The 22,338-nt window shown below is 49.9% G+C and overlaps 1 protein-coding gene across 4 annotated transcripts in view; it reads right to left on the bottom strand.

The window, feature by feature from the left end:
• The window catches only part of COL24A1 (collagen type XXIV alpha 1 chain), a 767,149-nt gene that overhangs the window by 358,667 nt on the left and 386,144 nt on the right, over positions 1-22,338 (bottom strand). For all 4 annotated transcript variants that reach the window (XR_010186531.1, XM_063938932.1, XM_063938934.1 and 1 more), the window contains exon 24: positions 20,875-20,919. Coding sequence is in view for 3 of the 4 variants with exons in the window: in XM_063938932.1 (XP_063795002.1) it covers positions 20,875-20,919 (45 nt within the window). In the remaining variant the exon portion in view is untranslated. The remainder of the gene's footprint in view (positions 1-20,874; positions 20,920-22,338) is intronic.

The following is a 22,338-nucleotide window of genomic DNA, read 5'->3' as shown; positions in this document are numbered from 1 at the left end:
CCTATACCAAGGAACAAGGAACATCGGATGTAAGGGCTGGCCTATGGCTACACAGACTGGACACAGCAGTAGTTACACAGGCACCGCAGTCTATACCCAGGAAGAAGGAAGATCGGATGTAAGGGCTGGCCTATGGCTACACAGACTGGACACAGCAGTAGTGACACAGGTGCCGCAGCCTATACCCAGGAACAAGGAACATCGGATGTAAGGGCTGGCCTATGGCTACACAGACTGGACACAGCAGTAGTGACACAGGCTCCGCAGCCTATACCCAGGAAGAAGGAACATCGGATGTAAGGGCTGGCCTATGGCTACACAGACTGGACACAGCAGTAGTTACACAGGCACCGCAGTCTATACCCAGGAAGAAGGAAGATCGGATGTAAGGGCTGGCCTATGGCTACACAGACTGGACACAGCAGTAGTGACACAGGCGCCGCAGCCTATACCAAGGAACAAGGAACATCGGATGTAAGGGCTGGCCTATGGCTACACAGACTGGACACCGCAGTAGTTACACAGGCGCCGCAGCCTATACCCAGGAACAAGGAACATCGGATGTAAGGGCTGGCCTATGGCTACACAGACTGGACACAGCAGTAGTGACACAGGCTCCGCAGCCTATACCCAGGAACAAGGAACATCGGATGTAAGGGCTGGCCTATGGCTACACAGACTGGACACAGCAGTAGTTACACAGGCACCGCAGCCTATACCCAGGAAGAAGGAACATCGGATGTAAGGGCTGGCCTATGGCTACACAGACTGGACACCGCAGTAGTTACACAGGCGCCGCAGCCTATACCCAGGAACAAGGAACATCGGATGTAAGGGCTGGCCTATGGCTACACAGACTGGACACAGCAGTTGTGACACAGGCTCCGCAGCCTATACCCAGGAACAAGGAACATCGGATGTAAGGGCTGGCCTATGGCTACACAGACTGGACACAGCAGTAGTGACACAGGCTCCGCAGCCTATACCCAGGAACAAGGAACATCGGATGTAAGGGCTGGCCTATGGCTACACAGACTGGACACCGCAGTAGTGACACAGGCGCCGCAGCCTATACCCAGGAACAAGGAACATCGGATGTAAGGGCTGGCCTATGGCTACACAGACTGGACACAGCAGTTGTGACACAGGCACCACAGCCTATACCCAGGAACAAGGAACATCGGATGTAAGGGCTGGCCTATGGCTACACAGACTGGACACCGCAGTAGTTACACAGGCGCCGCAGCCTATACCCAGGAACAAGGAACATCGGATGTAAGGGCTGGCCTATGGCTACACAGACTGGACACAGCAGTTGTGACACAGGCACCACAGCCTATACGCAGGAAGAAGGAACATCGGTTGTAAGGGCTGGCCTATGGCTACACAGACTGGACACAGCAGTAGTGACACAGGCACCGCAGCCTATACCCAGGAACAAGGAACATCGGATGTAAGGGCTGGCCTATGGCTACACAGACTGGACACAGCAGTTGTGACACAGGCACCGCAGCCTATACCCAGGAAGAAGGAACATCGGATGTAAGGGCTGGCCTATGGCTACACAGACTGGGCACAGCAGTAGTGACACAGGCACCGCAGCCTATACGCAGGAAGAAGGAACATCGGATGTAAGGGCTGGCCTATGGCTACACAGACTGGACACAGCAGTTGTGACACAGGCACCACAGCCTATACCCAGGAAGAAGGAACATCGGATGTAAGGGCTGGCCTATAACTACACAGACTGGACACAGCAGTAGTGACACAGGCTCCGCAGCCTATACCCAGGAAGAAGGAACATCGGATGTAAGGGCTGGCCTATAACTACACAGACTGGACACAGCAGTTGTGACACAGGCGCAGCAGTCTATACCCAGGAAGAAGGAACATCGGACGTAAGGGCTGGCCTATGGCTACACAGACTGGACACAGCAGTAGTGACACAGGCTCCGCAGCCTATACCCAGGAACAAGGAACATCGGATGTAAGGGCTGGCCTATGGCTACACAGACTGGACACAGCAGTAGTGACACAGGCGCCGCAGCCTATACCCAGGAACAAGGAACATCGGATGTAAGGGCTGGCCTATGGCTACACAGACTGGACACAGCAGTAGTGACACAGGCACCGCAGCCTATACCCAGGAAGAAGGAACATCGGATGTAAGGGCTGGCCTATAACTACACAGACTGGACACAGCAGTAGTTACACAGGCTCCGCAGCCTATACCCAGGAACAAGGAACATCGGATGTAAGGGCTGGCCTATAACTACACAGACTGGACACAGCAGTAGTGACACAGGCACCGCAGCCTATACCCAGGAAGAAGGAACATCGGATGTAAGGGCTGGCCTATGGCTACACAGACTGGACACCGCAGTAGTTACACAGGCGCCGCAGCCTATACCCAGGAACAAGGAACATCGGATGTAAGGGCTGGCCTATGGCTACACAGACTGGACACAGCAGTAGTGACACAGGCTCTGCAGCCTATACCCAGGAACAAGGAACATCGGATGTAAGGGCTGGCCTATGGCTACACAGACTGGACACCGCAGTAGTTACACAGGCGCCGCAGCCGATACCCAGGAACAAGGAACATCGGATGTAAGGGCTGGCCTATGGCTACACAGACTGGACACAGCAGTTGTGACACAGGCACCACAGCCTATACGCAGGAAGAAGGAACATCGGATGTAAGGGCTGGCCTATGGCTACACAGACTGGACACAGCAGTAGTGACACAGGCGCCGCAGCCTATACCCAGGAACAAGGAACATCGGATGTAAGGGCTGGCCTATGGCTACACAGACTGGACACCGCAGTAGTTACACAGGCGCCGCAGCCTATACCCAGGAACAAGGAACATCGGATGTAAGGGCTGGCCTATGGCTACACAGACTGGACACAGCAGTAGTTACACAGGTGCCACAGTCTATACCCAGGAACAAGGAACATCGGATGTAAGGGCTGGCCTATGACTACACAGACTGGACACAGCAGTAGTTACACAGGCTCCGCAGCCTCTACCCAGGAAGAAGGAACATCGGATGTAAGGGCTGGCCTATAACTACACAGACTGGACACAGCAGTAGTTACACAGGCTCCGCAGCCTATACCCAGGAACAAGGAACATCGGATGTAAGGGCTGGCCTATGGCTACACAGACTGGACAACGCAGTAGTTACACAGGCGCCGCAGCCTATACCCAGGAACAAGGAACATCGGATGTAAGGGCAGGCCTATGGCTACACAGACTGGACACAGCAGTAGTGACACAGGCTCCGCAGCCTATACCCAGGAACAAGGAACATCGGATGTAAGGGCTGGCCTATGGCTACACAGACTGGACACCGCAGTAGTAACACAGGCGCCGCAGCCGATACCCAGGAACAAGGAACATCGGATGTAAGGGCTGGCCTATGGCTACACAGACTGGACACAGCAGTTGTGACACAGGCACCACAGCCTATACGCAGGAAGAAGGAACATCGGATTTAAGGGCTGGCCTATGGCTACACAGACTGGACACAGCAGTAGTGACACAGGCTCCGCAGCCTATACCCAGGAACAAGGAACATCGGATGTAAGGGCTGGCCTATGACTACACAGACTGGACACAGCAGTAGTTACACAGGCGCCGCAGCCTATACCCAGGAACAAGGAACATCGGATGTAAGGGCTGGCCTATGGCTACACAGACTGGACACAGCAGTAGTGACACAGGCGCCGCAGCCTATACCCAGGAACAAGGAACATCGGATGTAAGGGCTGGCCTATGGCTACACAGACTGAACACAGCAGTAGTGACACAGGCACCACAGCCTATACCAAGGAAGAAGGAACATCGGATGTAAGGGCTGGCCTATGGCTACACAGACTGGACACAGCAGTTGTGACACAGGCGCCGCAGCCTATACCCAGGAAGAAGGAACATCGGATGTAAGGGCTGGCTTATGGCTACACAGACTGGACACAGCAGTTGTGACACAGGCACCACAGCCTATACCCAGGAACAAAGAACATCGGATGTAAGGGCTGGCCTATGGCTGCACAGACTGGACACAGCAGTAGTGACACAGGCACCACAGCCTATACCCAGGAACAAAGAACATCGGATGTAAGGGCTGGCCTATGGCTGCACAGACTGGACACAGCAGTAGTGACACAGGCGCCGCTGTCTATACCCAGGAAGAAGGAACATCGGATGTAAGGGCTGGCCTATGGCTGCACAGACTGGACACAGCAGTAGTGACACAGGCTCCGCAGCCTATACCCAGGAAGAAGGAACATCGGATGTAAGGGCTGGCCTATGGCTACACAGACTGGACACAGCAGTAGTGACACAGGCACCGCAGCCTATACCCAGGAAGAAGGAACATCGGATGTAAGGGCTGGCCTATGGCTACACAGACTGGACACAGCAGTAGTGACACAGGCACCACAGCCTATACCCAGGAAGAAGGAACATCGGATGTAAGGGCTGGCCTATGGCTACACAGACTGGACACAGCAGTAGTGACACAGGCTCCGCAGCCTATACCCAGGAAGAAGGAACATCGGATGTAAGGGCTGGCCTATGGCTACACAGACTGGACACAGCAGTAGTGACACAGGCACCGCAGCCTATACCCAGGAAGAAGGAACATCGGATGTAAGGGCTGGCCTATGGCTACACAGACTGGACACAGCAGTTGTGACACAGGCGCCGCAGCCTATACCCAGGAAGAAGGAACATCGGATGTAAGGGCTGGCCTATAACTACACAGACTGGACACAGCAGTTGTGACACAGGCGCCGCAGCCTATACCCAGGAAGAAGGAACATCGGATCTAAAGGGCTGGCCTATGGCTACACAGACTGGACACAGCAGTTGTGACACAGGCGCCGCAGCCTATACCCAGGAACAAGGAACATCGGATGTAAGGGCTGGCCTATGGCTACACAGACTGGACACAGCAGTAGTGACACAGGCTCCGCAGCCTATACCCAGGAACAAGGAACATCGGAAGTAAGGGCTGGCCTATGGCTACACAGACTGGACACAGCAGTTGTGACACAGGCACCGCAGCCTATACCCAGGAACAAGGAACATCGGATGTAAGGGCTGGCCTATGGCTACACAGACTGGACACAGCAGTAGTGACACAGGCTCCGCAGCCTATACCCAGGAACAAGGAACATCGGATGTAAGGGCTGGCCTATGGCTACACAGACTGGACACCGCAGTAGTGACACAGGCTCCGCAGCCTATACCCAGGAACAAGGAACATCGGATGTAAGGGCTGGCCTATGGCTACACAGACTGGACACAGCAGTTGTGACACAGGCACCACAGCCTATACGCAGGAAGAAGGAACATCGGATGTAAGGGCTGGCCTATGGCTACACAGACTGGACACAGCAGTTGTGACACAGGCACCGCAGCCTATACCCAGGAACAAGGAACATCGGATGTAAGGGCTGGCCTATAACTACACAGACTGGACACAGCAGTTGTGACACAGGCGCAGCAGCCTATACCCAGGAACAAGGAACATCGGATGTAAGGGCTGGCCTATGGCTACACAGACTGGACACAGCAGTAGTGACACAGGCGCCGCAGCCTATACCCAGGAACAAGGAACATCGGATGTAAGGGCTGGCCTATAACTACACAGACTGGACACAGCAGTAGTGACACAGGCACCGCAGCCTATACCCAGGAAGAAGGAACATCGGATGTAAGGGCTGGCCTATGGCTACACAGACTGGACACAGCAGTTGTGACACAGGTGCCGCAGCCTATACCCAGGAAGAAGGAAGATCGGATGTAAGGGCTGGCCTATGGCTACACAGACTGGACACAGCAGTAGTGACACAGGCACCGCAGCCTATACCCAGGAACAAGGAACATCGGATGTAAGGGCTGGCCTATGGCTACACAGACTGGACACAGCAGTAGTGACACAGGCTCCGCAGCCTATACCCAGGAAGAAGGAACATCGGATGTAAGGGCTGGCCTATGGCTACACAGACTGGACACCGCAGTAGTTACACAGGCGCCGCAGCCTATACCCAGGAACAAGGAACATCGGATGTAAGGGCTGGCCTATGGCTACACAGACTGGACACAGCAGTAGTTACACAGGTGCCACAGCCTATACCCAGGAACAAGGAACATCGGATGTAAGGGCTGGCCTATGACTACACAGACTGGACACAGCAGTAGTTACACAGGCGCCACAGCCTATACCCAGGAACAAGGAACATCGGATGTAAGGGCTGGCCTATGGCTACACAGACTGGACACAGCAGTAGTGACACAGGCGCCGCAGTCTCTTCCCAGGAAGAAGGAACATCGGATGTAAGGGCTGGCCTATAACTACACAGACTGGACACAGCAGTAGTTACACAGGCTCCGCTGCCTATACCCAGGAACAAGGAACATCGGATGTAAGGGCTGGCCTATGGCTACACAGACTGGACAACGCAGTAGTTACACAGGCGCCGCAGCCTATACCCAGGAACAAGGAACATCGGATGTAAGGGCAGGCCTATGGCTACACAGACTGGACACAGCAGTAGTGACACAGGCTCCGCAGCCTATACCCAGGAACAAGGAACATCGGATGTAAGGGCTGGCCTATGGCTACACAGACTGGACAACGCAGTAGTAACACAGGCGCCGCAGCCGATACCCAGGAACAAGGAACATCGGATGTAAGGGCTGGCCTATGGCTACACAGACTGGACACAGCAGTTGTGACACAGGCACCACAGCCTATACGCAGGAAGAAGGAACATCGGATTTAAGGGCTGGCCTATGGCTACACAGACTGGACACAGCAGTAGTGACACAGGCTCCGCAGCCTATACCCAGGAACAAGGAACATCGGATGTAAGGGCTGGCCTATGACTACACAGACTGGACACAGCAGTAGTTACACAGGCGCCGCAGCCTATACCCAGGAACAAGGAACATCGGATGTAAGGGCTGGCCTATGGCTACACAGACTGGACACAGCAGTAGTGACACAGGCGCCGCAGCCTATACCCAGGAACAAGGAACATCGGATGTAAGGGCTGGCCTATGGCTACACAGACTGAACACAGCAGTAGTGACACAGGCACCACAGCCTATACCCAGGAAGAAGGAACATCGGATGTAAGGGCTGGCCTATGGCTACACAGACTGGACACAGCAGTTGTGACACAGGCGCCGCAGCCTATACCCAGGAAGAAGGAACATCGGATGTAAGGGCTGGCTTATGGCTACACAGACTGGACACAGCAGTTGTGACACAGGCACCACAGCCTATACCCAGGAACAAGGAACATCGGATGTAAGGGCTGGCCTATGGCTGCACAGACTGGACACAGCAGTAGTGACACAGGCGCCGCTGTCTATACCCAGGAAGAAGGAACATCGGATGTAAGGGCTGGCCTATGGCTGCACAGACTGGACACAGCAGTAGTGACACAGGCTCCGCAGCCTATACCCAGGAAGAAGGAACATCGGATGTAAGGGCTGGCCTATGGCTACACAGACTGGACACAGCAGTAGTGACACAGGCACCGCAGCCTATACCCAGGAAGAAGGAACATCGGATGTAAGGGCTGGCCTATGGCTACACAGACTGGAAACAGCAGTAGTGACACAGGCACCGCAGCCTATACCCAGGAAGAAGGAACATCGGATGTAAGGGCTGGCCTATGGCTACACAGACTGGACACAGCAGTAGTGACACAGGCTCCGCAGCCTATACCCAGGAAGAAGGAACATCGGATGTAAGGGCTGGCCTATGGCTACACAGACTGGACACAGCAGTAGTGACACAGGCACCGCAGCCTATACCCAGGAAGAAGGAACATCGGATGTAAGGGCTGGCCTATGGCTACACAGACTGGACACAGCAGTTGTGACACAGGCGCCGCAGCCTATACCCAGGAAGAAGGAACATCGGATGTAAGGGCTGGCCTATAACTACACAGACTGGACACAGCAGTTGTGACACAGGCGCCGCAGCCTATACCCAGGAAGAAGGAACATCGGATCTAAAGGGCTGGCCTATGGCTACACAGACTGGACACAGCAGTTGTGACACAGGCGCCGCAGCCTATACCCAGGAACAAGGAACATCGGATGTAAGGGCTGGCCTATGGCTACACAGACTGGACACAGCAGTAGTGACACAGGCTCCGCAGCCTATACCCAGGAACAAGGAACATCGGATGTAAGGGCTGGCCTATGGCTACACAGACTGGACACAGCAGTTGTGACACAGGCACCGCAGCCTATACCCAGGAACAAGGAACATCGGATGTAAGGGCTGGCCTATGGCTACACAGACTGGACACAGCAGTAGTGACACAGGCTCCGCAGCCTATACCCAGGAACAAGGAACATCGGATGTAAGGGCTGGCCTATGGCTACACAGACTGGACACAGCAGTTGTGACACAGGCACCGCAGCCTATACCCAGGAACAAGGAACATCGGATGTAAGGGCTGGCCTATGGCTACACAGACTGGACACTGCAGTAGTGACACAGGCTCCGCAGCCTATACCCAGGAACAAGGAACATCGGATGTAAGGGCTGGCCTATGGCTACACAGACTGGACACAGCAGTTGTGACACAGGCACCACAGCCTATACGCAGGAAGAAGGAACATCGGATGTAAGGGCTGGCCTATGGCTACACAGACTGGACACAGCAGTTGTGACACAGGCACCGCAGCCTATACCCAGGAACAAGGAACATCGGATGTAAGGGCTGGCCTATAACTACACAGACTGGACACAGCAGTTGTGACACAGGCGCAGCAGCCTATACCCAGGAACAAGGAACATCGGATGTAAGGGCTGGCCTATGGCTACACAGACTGGACACAGCAGTAGTGACACAGGCGCCGCAGCCTATACCCAGGAACAAGGAACATCGGATGTAAGGGCTGGCCTATAACTACACAGACTGGACACAGCAGTAGTGACACAGGCACCGCAGCCTATACCCAGGAAGAAGGAACATCGGATGTAAGGGCTGGCCTATGGCTACACAGACTGGACACAGCAGTAGTGACACAGGCACCGCAGCCTATACCCAGGAACAAGGAACATCGGATGTAAGGGCTGGCCTATGGCTACACAGACTGGACACAGCAGTAGTGACACAGGCTCCGCAGCCTATACCCAGGAAGAAGGAACATCGGATGTAAGGGCTGGCCTATGGCTACACAGACTGGACACAGCAGTAGTGACACAGGCACCGCAGCCTATACCCAGGAAGAAGGAACATCGGATGTAAGGGCTGGCCTATGGCTACACAGACTGGACACAGCAGTAGTGACACAGGCACCACAGCCTATACCCAGGAAGAAGGAACATCGGATGTAAGGGCTGGCCTATGGCTACACAGACTGGACACAGCAGTAGTGACACAGGCACCGCAGCCTATACCCAGGAACAAGGAACATCGGATGTAAGGGCTGGCCTATGGCTACACAGACTGGACACAGCAGTAGTGACACAGGCGCCATGTTTTCATGCGTACAAGCTTGCAGCTGTCGGTAGATACAGACCCTGAGACCAGCCATGACGCACCCGCGTCACTTCTCCATGAAATCCTCAGTGTGAGATCACAGCGGCACCTAGTCGCATGGGAAGTGTGGTCGCAGCACATGCACATTCTGCCGATAATCGCTCACTTGCGTGAACATCGCCCACTGCGTACAAACATGAACTAGGCCCAAAGTTGGGTGAGATGCGCAAGACTGAAATACTGTAATTATATACTGGGGCACTGCTGTACAACTATGGCGAGAGACTGTCACCGCAGTGTTCTATAATACACCTGCCGGCTCACGTTATATATAGGTTTTACGGACCACTAAATGTATGAAACATGCTGAAGCACTACTCTCTCCTGACCTTACACGTCCCCCATTATAGGATATGGTGTAACAGTAACCCTTCACAACTCTGCAAAAAATGTTGCAATATTTTCCATAATGGTCTCCTGATCAAAGCTTCCATGACAACTGGAACATTCCTGACAAACGGCACAGGAAATATCTTCTAACAGGCAGCCTATCCTGTGTCAGGAGAAAGGTTCTATGTTCCCAATTATCCAGCGCTGGGAATGTCCTCTGCTCACAGCGCTGCCACACAATCATTCTACCACACACTCATAAGTATCTCCCTGCCCTTGCCCTATCTCACCTTTCCCTCCCACAGCTTCCTGCCCTACCTTACCTTACCCTCCCACAGCTACCTGCCCTACCTTACCCTCCCGCAGCTACCTGCCCTACCTTACCTTACCCTCCCGCAGCTACCTGCCCTACCTTACCGTCCCGCAGCTACCTGCCCTACCTTACCTTACCCTCCCGCAACTACCTGCCCTACCTTACCCTCCCGCAGCTACCTGCCCTACCTTACCCTCCCGCAGCTACCTGCCCTACCTTACCTTACCCTCCCGCAGCTACCTGCCCTGCCTTACCCTCCCGCAGCTACCTGCCCTACCTTACCCTCCTGTAGCTACCTGCCCTACCTTACCCTCCCACAGCTACCTGCCCTACCTTACCTTACCCTCCGGCAGCTACCTGCCCTACCTTACCCTCCCGCAGCTACCTGCCCTACCTTACCTTACCCTCCCGCAACTACCTGCCCTACCTCACTTTACCCTCCTGCAGCTACCTGCCCTACCTTACCCTCCCGCAACTACCTGCCCTACCTCACTTTACCCTCCTGCAGCTACCTTCCCTATCTTACCCTCCCGCAGCTACCTGCCCTACCTTACCTTACCCTCCCGCAGCTACCTGCCCTACCTTACCTTACCCTCCGGCAGCTACCTGCCCTACCTTACCTTACCCTCCGGCAGCTACCTGCCCTACCTTACCCTCCCGCAGCTACCTGCCCTACCTTACCTTACCCTCCTGCAGCTACCTGCCCTACCTTACCCTCCCGCAGCTACCTGCCCTACCTTACCTTACCCTTCCACAGCTATCTGCCCTACCTTACCTTACTCCCCTCAGCTACCTGCCCTATCTTACCGCAGTCTGCCCCGGCTACACCACAGCACAGTTACCTGCCCTATCTTACTTTACCTTACCCTTCCGCAGCTACCTGCCCTATCTTACCATAGTCTGGGCCCTGCTACGCCACAGAGCAGCTACCTACCTTACCTTACCCTCCCGCAGCTACCTGCCCTACCTTACCCTCCCGCAACTACCTGCCCTACCTCACTTTACCCTCCTGCAGCTACCTGCCCTACCTTACCCTCCCGCAGCTACCTGCCCTACCTTACCTTACCCTCCCGCAGCTACCTGCCCTACCTTACCTTACCCTCCCGCAGCTACCTGCCCTACCTTACCTTACCCTCCTGCAGCTACCTGCCCTACCTTACCCTCCCGCAGCTACCTGCCCTACCTTACCTTACCCTTCCACAGCTATCTGCCCTACCTTACCTTACTCCCCTCAGCTACCTGCCCTATCTTACCGCAGTCTGCCCCGGCTACACCACAGCACAGTTACCTGCCCTATCTTACTTTACCTTACCCTTCCGCAGCTACCTGCCCTATCTTACCGCAGTCTGGCCCCGGCTACACAACAGTGCAGCTACTTGACTGAGGGGCAGATTTATTAAGCCTGGTGAAGTGATAAAGTGGAAGGTGATAACGCACCGGCCAGTCAGCTCCTAACTGTCATTTTTCAAACCCAGCCTGTGACATACTGTAGAAGATAGGATCTGATTGGCTGGTGCTTTATCACCTTCCACTTTATCACTTCACCAAGCTTAATAAATCTGCCCCTGAGTTCCTTAAAAGGGGAGCATATCGCCCACATTCTCTGTCACCACGCAGACTGCCTGGTGACGGCGGTCGCAGTGCTGGGATTGCAGCTACAGGCATGAGGCGTCTCTTCTGCTGAGGTGTCTCCTGCATGATCCTCCTTCAGATCAGATGTCTCCTGCATGATCCTCCTTCAGATCAGGTGTCTCCTGCATGATCCTCCTTCAGATCAGATGCTCACAAGCGTCACTGAATATATTTCCGTCTGTCTCTGAATCAGGCCCGGAGGCCATCACATGGTAAGCCAGGTCTGTGAGCGCTGAAGGTGTCTTAACCCAACCCCCCTTCCCCTCCCGATATCTTTGCTGCCCCCAGCCAAGTGTACGCATAGCATTGTCCCAACATACCGTGTATGTAATGTGAGCCCCACTCAATGTAATAAGGTGGCCCCTGCATATTCTGCTGAGTAGCTACAGAGACCCTTGGCTGCCAAACAGGAGCCATGCCTGATGTACAGCAACCTAGAGAAGCCAAGAGCCTTCCACGACCAAGGGATTATATAACAATCCCTCTCTCTCAGGACAGCTATATAACGATCCCTCGCTCTCAGAACAGCTATATAACGATCCCTCGCTCCTAGGACAGCTGTATAACGATCCCTCGCTCTCAGAACAGCTATATAACGATCCCTCGGTCTCAGGACAGCTATAGAACGATCCCTCGCTCTCAGGACAGCTATAGAACGATCCCTCACTCTCAGGACAGCTATATAACGATCCCTCGCTCTCTTAATTATCTAATGATCCCTCGGTCTCAGGACAGCTGTATAACGATCCCTCGCTCTCAGAACAGCTATATAACGATCCCTCGGTCTCAGGACAGCTATAGAACGATCCCTCGCTCTCAGGACAGCTATAGAACGATCCCTCACTCTCAGGACAGCTATATAACGATCCCTCGCTCTCTTGATTATCTAATGATCCCTCGCTCTCAAGACAGCTATATAACGATCTCTCGCTCTCAGGACAGCTATATAACGATCCCTCGCTCTCAGGACAGCTATATAACGATCCCTCGCTCTAAGGATAGCTATATAACGATCCCTTGTTCTCAGGACAGCTATATAACGATCCCTCGCTCTCTTGATTATCTAATGATCCCTTGCTCTAAGGATAGCTATATAACGATCCCTTGTTCTCAGGACAGCTATATAACGATCCCTCGCTCTCTTGATTATCTAATGATCCCTTGCTCTAAGGATAGCTATATAACGATCCCTTGTTCTCAGGACAGCTATATAACGATCCCTCGCTCTCAGGACAGCTATATAACGATTCCTCGCTCTCAGGATTATATAACGATCCCTCGCTCTCAGGACAGCTATAGAACGATCCCTCACTCTCAGGACAGCTATATAACGATCCCTCGCTCTCTTGATTATCTAATGATCCCTCGCTCTCAAGACAGCTATATAACGATCCCTCGCTCTCAGGACAGCTATATAACGATCCCTTGCTCTCAGGACAGCTATATAACGATCCCTCGCTCTCAGGACAGCTATATAACGATCCCTCGCTCTAAGGATAGCTATATAACGATCCCTTGTTCTCAGGACAGCTATATAACGATCCCTTGCTCTCTTGATTATCTAATGATCCCTTGCTCTAAGGATAGCTATATAACGATCCCTTGTTCTCAGGACAGCTATATAACGATCCCTCGCTCTCTTGATTATCTAATGATCCCTTGCTCTAAGGATAGCTATATAACGATCCCTTGTTCTCAGGACAGCTATATAACGATCCCTCGCTCTCAGGACAGCTATATAACGATCCCTCACTCTCAGGACAGCTATATAACGATCCCTCGCTCTCAGGATTATATATTGATCCCTCGCTCTCAGGACAGCTATATAATGATCCCTCGCTCTCAGGACAGCTATATAATGATCCCTTGCTCTCTGGATTATATAACGATCCCTCGCTCTCTTGATTATCTAATGATCCCTCGCTCTCAGGACAGCTATATAACGATCCCTCGCTCTCAGGACAGCTATATAATGATCCCTCGCTCTCAGGATTATATAACGATCCCTCGCTCTCTTGATTATCTAATGATCCCTCGCTCTCAGGACAGCTATATAACGATCCCTCGCTCTCAGGACAGCTATATAATGATCCCTCGCTCTCAGGACTATATATTGATCCCTCGCTCTCTTAATTATCTAATGATCCCTCGGTCTCAGGACAGCTGTATAACGATCCCTCGCTCTCAGAACAGCTATATAACGATCCCTCGGTCTCAGGACAGCTATAGAACGATCCCTCGCTCTCAGGACAGCTATAGAACGATCCCTCACTCTCAGGACAGCTATATAACGATCCCTCGCTCTCTTGATTATCTAATGATCCCTCGCTCTCAAGACAGCTATATAACGATCTCTCGCTCTCAGGACAGCTATATAACGATCCCTCGCTCTCAGGACAGCTATATAACGATCCCTCGCTCTAAGGATAGCTATATAACGATCCCTTGTTCTCAGGACAGCTATATAACGATCCCTCGCTCTCTTGATTATCTAATGATCCCTTGCTCTAAGGATAGCTATATAACGATCCCTGTTCTCAGGACAGCTATATAACGATCCCTCGCTCTCTTGATTATCTAATGATCCCTTGCTCTAAGGATAGCTATATAACGATCCCTTGTTCTCAGGACAGCTATATAACGATCCCTCGCTCTCAGGACAGCTATATAACGATTCCTCGCTCTCAGGATTATATAACGATCCCTCGCTCTCAGGACAGCTATAGAACGATCCCTCACTCTCAGGACAGCTATATAACGATCCCTCGCTCTCTTGATTATCTAATGATCCCTCGCTCTCAAGACAGCTATATAACGATCCCTCGCTCTCAGGACAGCTATATAACGATCCCTCGCTCTCAGGACAGCTATATAACGATCCCTCGCTCTCAGGACAGCTATATAACGATCCCTCGCTCTAAGGATAGCTATATAACGATCCCTTGTTCTCAGGACAGCTATATAACGATCCCTTGCTCTCTTGATTATCTAATGATCCCTTGCTCTAAGGATAGCTATATAACGATCCCTTGTTCTCAGGACAGCTATATAACGATCCCTCGCTCTGTTGATTATCTAATGATCCCTTGCTCTAAGGATAGCTATATAACGATCCCTTGTTCTCAGGACAGCTATATAACGATCCCTCGCTCTCAGGACAGCTATATAACGATCCCTCACTCTCAGGACAGCTATATAACGATCCCTCGCTCTCAGGATTATATATTGATCCCTCGCTCTCAGGACAGCTATATAATGATCCCTCGCTCTCAGGACAGCTATATAATGATCCCTCGCTCTCAGGATTATATAACGATCCCTCGCTCTCTTGATTATCTAATGATCCCTCGCTCTCAGGACAGCTATATAACGATCCCTCGCTCTCAGGACAGCTATATAACGATCCCTCGCTCTCAGGACAGCTATATAATGATCCCTCGCTCTCAGGACAGCTATATAATGATCCCTCGCTCTCAGGATTATATAACGATCCCTTGCTCTCAGGACAGCTATATAACGATCCCTCGCTCTCAGGACAGCTATATAACGATCCCTCGCTCTCAGGATTATATATTGATCCCTCGCTCTCAGGACAGCTATATAATGATCCCTCGCTCTCAGGATTATATAACGATCCCTCGCTCTCTTGATTATATAATGATCCCTCGCTCTCAGGACAGCTATACAACGATCCCTCGCTCTCAGGACAGCTATATAACGATCCCTCGCTCTCAGGACAGCTATATAACGATCCCTCGCTCTCAGGACAGCTATATAATGATCCCTCGCTCTCAGGATTATATATTGATCCCTCGCTCTCAGGACAGCTATATAATGATCCCTCGCTCTCAGGATTATATAACGATCCCTCGCTCTCAGAACAGCTATATAACGATCCCTCGGTCTCAGGACAGCTATAGAACGATCCCTCACTCTCAGGACAGCTATATAACGATCCCTCGCTCTCTTAATTATCTAATGATCCCTCGGTCTCAGGACAGCTGTATAACGATCCCTCGCTCTCAGAACAGCTATATAACGATCCCTCGGTCTCAGGACAGCTATAGAACGATCCCTCGCTCTCAGGACAGCTATAGAACGATCCCTCACTCTCAGGACAGCTATATAACGATCCCTCGCTCTCTTGATTATCTAATGATCCCTCGCTCTCAAGACAGCTATATAACGATCTCTCGCTCTCAGGACAGCTATATAACGATCCCTCGCTCTCAGGACAGCTATATAACGATCCCTCGCTCTAAGGATAGCTATATAACGATCCCTTGTTCTCAGGACAGCTATATAACGATCCCTCGCTCTCTTGATTATCTACTGATCCCTTGCTCTAAGGATAGCTATATAACGATCCCTTGTTCTCAGGACAGCTATATAACGATCCCTCGCTCTCTTGATTATCTAATGATCCCTTGCTCTAAGGATAGCTATATAACGATCCCTTGTTCTCAGGACAGCTATATAACGATCCCTCGCTCTCAGGACAGCTATATAACGATTCCTCGCTCTCAGGATTATATAACGATCCCTCGCTCTCAGGACAGCTATAGAACGATCCCTCACTCTCAGGACAGCTATATAACGATCCCTCGCTCTCTTGATTATCTAATGATCCCTCGCTCTCAAGACAGCTATATAACGATCCCTCGCTCTCAGGACAGCTATATAACGATCCCTCGCTCTCAGGACAGCTATATAACGATCCCTCGCTCTCAGGACAGCTATATAACGATCCCTCGCTCTAAGGATAGCTATATAACGATCCCTTGTTCTCAGGACAGCTATATAACGATCCCTCGCTCTCTTGATTATCTAATGATCCCTTGCTCTAAGGATAGCTATATAACGATCCCTTGTTCTCAGGACAGCTATATAACGATCCCTCGCTCTCTTGATTATCTAATGATCCCTTGCTCTAAGGATAGCTATATAACGATCCCTTGTTCTCAGGACAGCTATATAACGATCCCTCGCTCTCAGGACAGCTATATAACGATCCCTCACTCTCAGGACAGCTATATAACGATCCCTCGCTCTCAGGATTATATATTGATCCCTCGCTCTCAGGACAGCTATATAATGATCCCTCGCTCTCAGGACAGCTATATAATGATCCCTCGCTCTCAGGATTATATAACGATCCCTCGCTCTCTTGATTATCTAATGATCCCTCGCTCTCAGGACAGCTATATAACGATCCCTCGCTCTCAGGACAGCTATATAATGATCCCTCGCTCTCAGGACTATATATTGATCCCTCGCTCTCTTGATTATCTAATGATCCCTCGCTCTCAGGACAGCTATATAACGATCCCTCGCTCTCAGGACAGCTATATAATGATCCCTCGCTCTCAGGACAGCTATATAATGATCCCTCGCTCTCAGGATTATATAACGATCCCTTGCTCTCAGGACAGCTATATAACGATCCCTCGCTCTCAGGACAGCTATATAATGATCCCTCGCTCTCAGGATTATATATTGATCCCTCGCTCTCAGGACAGCTATATAATGATCCCTCGCTCTCAGGATTATATAACGATCCCTCGCTCTCTTGATTATATAATGATCCCTCGCTCTCAGGACAGCTATATAACGATCCCTCGCTCTCTTGATTATCTAATGATCCCTCGCTCTCTGGACAGCTATACAACGATCCCTCGCTCTCAGGACAGCTATATAATGATCCCTCGCTCTCAGGACAGCTATATAACGATCCCTCGCTCTCAGGACAGCTATATAATGATCCCTCGCTCTCAGGATTATATATTGATCCCTCGCTCTCAGGACAGCTATATAATGATCCCTCGCTCTCAGGATTATATAACGATCCCTCGCTCTCAGGATTATATAATGATCCCTTGCTCTCAGGACAGCTATATAACGATCCATCGCTCTCAGGACAGCTATATAATGATCCCTCACTCTCAGGACAGCTATATAACGATCCCTCGCTCTCAGGACAGCTATATAACGATCCCTCGTTCTCAGGACAGCTATATAATGATCCCTCGCTCTCAGGACAGCTATATAACGATCCCTCGCTCTCAGGACAGCTATATAACGATCCCTCGCTCCCAGGACAGCTATATAACGATCCATCGCTCTCAGGACAGCTATATAATGATCCCTCACTCTCAGGACAGCTATATAACGATCCCTCGCTCTCAGGACAGCTATATAACGATCCCTCGCTCTCAGGACAGCTATATAACGATCCCTCGCTCTCAGGACAGCTATATAACGATCCCTCACTCTCAGGACAGCTATATAACGATCCATCGCTCTCAGGACAGCTACATAATGATCCCTCGCTCTCAGGACAGCTATATAACGATCCCTCACTCTCAGGACAGCTATATAACGATCCCTCGCTCTCAGGATTATATATTGATCCCTCGCTCTCAGGACAGCTATATAATGATCCCTCGCTCTCAGGATTATATATTGATACCTCGCTCTCAGGACAGCTATATAACGATCCCTCGCTCTCAGGATTATATATTGATCCCTCGCTCTCAGGACAGCTATATAACGATCCCTCGCTCTCAGGACTGCTATATAACGATCCCTCGCTCTCAGGACAGCTATATAACGATCCCTCGCTCTCAGGACAGCTATATAACGATCCCTCGCTCTCAGGACAGCTATATAACGATCCCTCGCTCTCAGGACAGCTATATAACGATCCCTCGCTCTCAGGATTATATATTGATCCCTCGCTCTCAGGACAGCTATATAACGATCCCTCTCTCTCAGGATTATATAACGATCCCTCGCTCTCAGGACAGCTATATAACGATCCCTCGCTCTCAGGACAGCTATATAACGATCCCTCGCTCTCAGGATTATATATTGATCCCTCGCTCTCAGGACAGCTATATAACGATCACTCGCTCTCAGGATTATATAATGATCCCTCGCTCTCAGGACAGCTATATAATGATCCCTCGCTCTCAGGATTATATAACGATCCCTCGATCTCAGGACAGCTATATAACGATCCCTCGCTCTCTTGATTATCTAATGATCCCTTGCTCTAAGGATAGCTATATAACGATCCCTTGTTCTCAGGACAGCTATATAACGATCCCTCGCTCTCAGGACAGCTATATAACGATCCCTCACTCTCAGGACAGCTATATAACGATCCCTCGCTCTCAGGATTATATATTGATCCCTCGCTCTCAGGATAGCTATATAATGATCCCTCGCTCTCAGGACAGCTATATAATGATCCCTCGCTCTCAGGATTATATAACGATCCCTCGCTCTCTTGATTATCTAATGATCCCTCGCTCTCAGGACAGCTATATAACGATCCCTCGCTCTCAGGACAGCTATATAATGATCCCTCGCTCTCAGGACTATATATTGATCCCTCGCTCTCTTGATTATCTAATGATCCCTCGCTCTCAGGACAGCTATATAACGATCCCTCGCTCTCAGGACAGCTATATAATGATCCCTCGCTCTCAGGACAGCTATATAATGATCCCTCGCTCTCAGGATTATATAACGATCCCTTGCTCTCAGGACAGCTATATAACGATCCCTCGCTCTCAGGACAGCTATATAATGATCCCTCGCTCTCAGGATTATATATTGATCCCTCGCTCTCAGGACAGCTATATAATGATCCCTCGCTCTCAGGACAGCTATATAACGATCCCTCGCTCTCTTGATTATCTAATGATCCCTCGCTCTCAGGACAGCTATACAACGATCCCTCGCTCTCAGGACAGCTATATAACGATCCCTCGCTCTCAGGACAGCTATATAACGATCCCTCGCTCTCAGGACAGCTATATAATGATCCCTCGCTCTCAGGATTATATAACGATCCCTCGCTCTCAGGATTATATAATGATCCCTTGCTCTCAGGACAGCTACATAACGATCCATCGCTCTCAGGACAGCTATATAATGATCCCTCACTCTCAGGACAGCTATATAACGATCCCTCGCTCTCAGGACAGCTATATAACGATCCCTCGCTCTCAGGACAGCTATATAATGATCCCTCGCTCTCAGGACAGCTATATAATGATCCCTCGCTCTCAGGACAGCTATATAACGATCCCTCGCTCTCAGGACAGCTATATAACGATCCATCGCTCTCAGGACAGCTATATAATGATCCCTCACTCTCAGGACAGCTATATAACGATCCCTTGCTCTCAGGACAGCTACATAATGATCCCTCGCTCTCAGGACAGCTATATAACGATCCCTCACTCTCAGGACAGCTATATAACGATCCCTCGCTCTCAGGATTATATATTGATCCCGGATTATATATTGATACCTCGCTCTCAGGACAGCTATATAACGATCCCTCGCTCTCAGGATTATATATTGATCCCTCGCTCTCAGGACAGCTATATAACGATCCCTCGCTCTCAGGACTGCTATATAACGATCCCTCGCTCTCAGGACAGCTATATAACGATCCCTCGCTCTCAGGACAGCTATATAACGATCCCTCGCTCTCAGGACAGCTATATAACGATCCCTCGCTCTCAGGATTATATATTGATCCCTCGCTCTCAGGACAGCTATATAACGATCACTCGCTCTCAGGATTATATATTGATCCCTCGCTCTCAGGACAGCTATATAATGATCCCTCGCTCTCAGGATTATATAACGATCCCTCGATCTCAGGACAGCTATATAATGATCCCTCGCTCTCATGATTATATAACGATCCCTCGCTCTCAGGACAGCTATATAACGATCCCTCGCTCTCAGGACAGCTATATAACGATCCCTCGCTCTCAGGACAGCTATATAACGATCCCTCGCTCTCAGGACAGCTATATAACGATCCCTCGCTCTCAGGACAGCTATACAACGATCCCTCGCTCTCAGGATTAGATAACGATCCCTCGCTCTCAGGACAGCTATATAACGATCCCTCGCTCTCAGGACAGCTATATCCTATGACAAACACATCATATATCAGAAGGGAAGTCATTTAATAAAGTAAAACTTACTAGTTCACCAGCTTTTCCGATGTTTCCTATAACTCCAACTTCACCCTGGAAAAGAAAAACATATGTTTCATATAATATATATATTCTACAATATCTATCTATCTATCTATCTATCTATCTATCTACAGTATCTATCTATCTACAGTATCTATCTATAGTCTCTATCTATCTATCTTATATCTATCTATCTCATAACTATCTATCATATATCTATCTATCTACCGTATCTATCTACCTATCATATATCTATCTATAGTAACTATCTATCTATCTATCTATTTATCTATCTATCTCATATCTATCTATCTATCTGTCTGTCTGTCTTTCTGATATCTATCTATCTATCTATCTATCTATCTATCTATCTATCTACAGCAGGCATGTCCAAACTGCGGCCCTCCAGCTGTTGTGAAACTATATATCCCAGCATGCCCTGACATAGTTTTGCTGTCAGAGAATGCTAAAGCTGTGTCAGGGCATGCTGGGATGTGTAGTTTCTCAACAGCTGGAGGGACGCAGTTTGGACATACCTGATCTACAGTATCTATCTATCTACAGTATCAATCTATCTCATATCTATCTGTCTATCTATCTCATATCTACAGTATCTATCTATCTATCTATCTATCTATCTTGTATCTACAGTATCTATCTATCTATCTATCTATCTATCTATCTATCGTATCTATCTATCCATTTCATATCTACAGTATCTATCTATCTATCTCATATCTACAGTATCTATCTATCTATCTATCTATCTATCTATCTATCTATCTATCTATCTATCTATCTATCTATCTATCTCTCATATCTACAGTATCTATCTATCTATCTATCTATCTCATATCTACAGTATCTATCTATTGTATCTATCTTTCTTTCTACTGTATCTATCTATCTATCTATCTATCTATCTATCTATCTATCTATCTATCTATCTCATATCTACAGTATCTATCTATCTATCTATCTATCTATCTATCTATCTTTCTCTCATATCTACAGTATCTATCTATCTATCTATCTCATATCTACAGTATCTATCTATTGTATCTATCTATCTATCTATCTATCTATCTATCTATCTATCTATCTATCTATCTATCTATCTATATATCTCTCTAATATATATCTATCTGCACACTATGGGGGTAATTCCAAGTTGATTGCAGCAGGAAATTTTTTAGCAGTTGGGCAAAACCATGGGGGTCATTCTGAGTTGTTCGCTCGTTGTCGATTTTCGCTATACTGCGATTAGTCGTTTACTGCACATGCGCAAGGTTTGCATAGCGCATGCGCTTAGTTATTTTACACAAAAGTTAGGTATTTTACTCACGGCATAACGAGGATTTTTCATCGTTCTGGTGATCGGAGTGTGATTGACAGGAAGTGGGTGTTTCTGGGCGGAAACTGACCGTTTTCTGGGAGTGTGCGGAAAAACGCAGGCGTTTCAAGGAAAAA

This window comes from Pseudophryne corroboree, chromosome 9 (genome assembly GCF_028390025.1).
Source record: "Pseudophryne corroboree isolate aPseCor3 chromosome 9, aPseCor3.hap2, whole genome shotgun sequence".
Classification (NCBI taxonomy): Eukaryota; Metazoa; Chordata; class Amphibia; order Anura; family Myobatrachidae; genus Pseudophryne; species Pseudophryne corroboree.
Note: the sequence above shows the minus strand (reverse complement) of the source record. Positions and strands in the feature narration are given on the sequence as shown.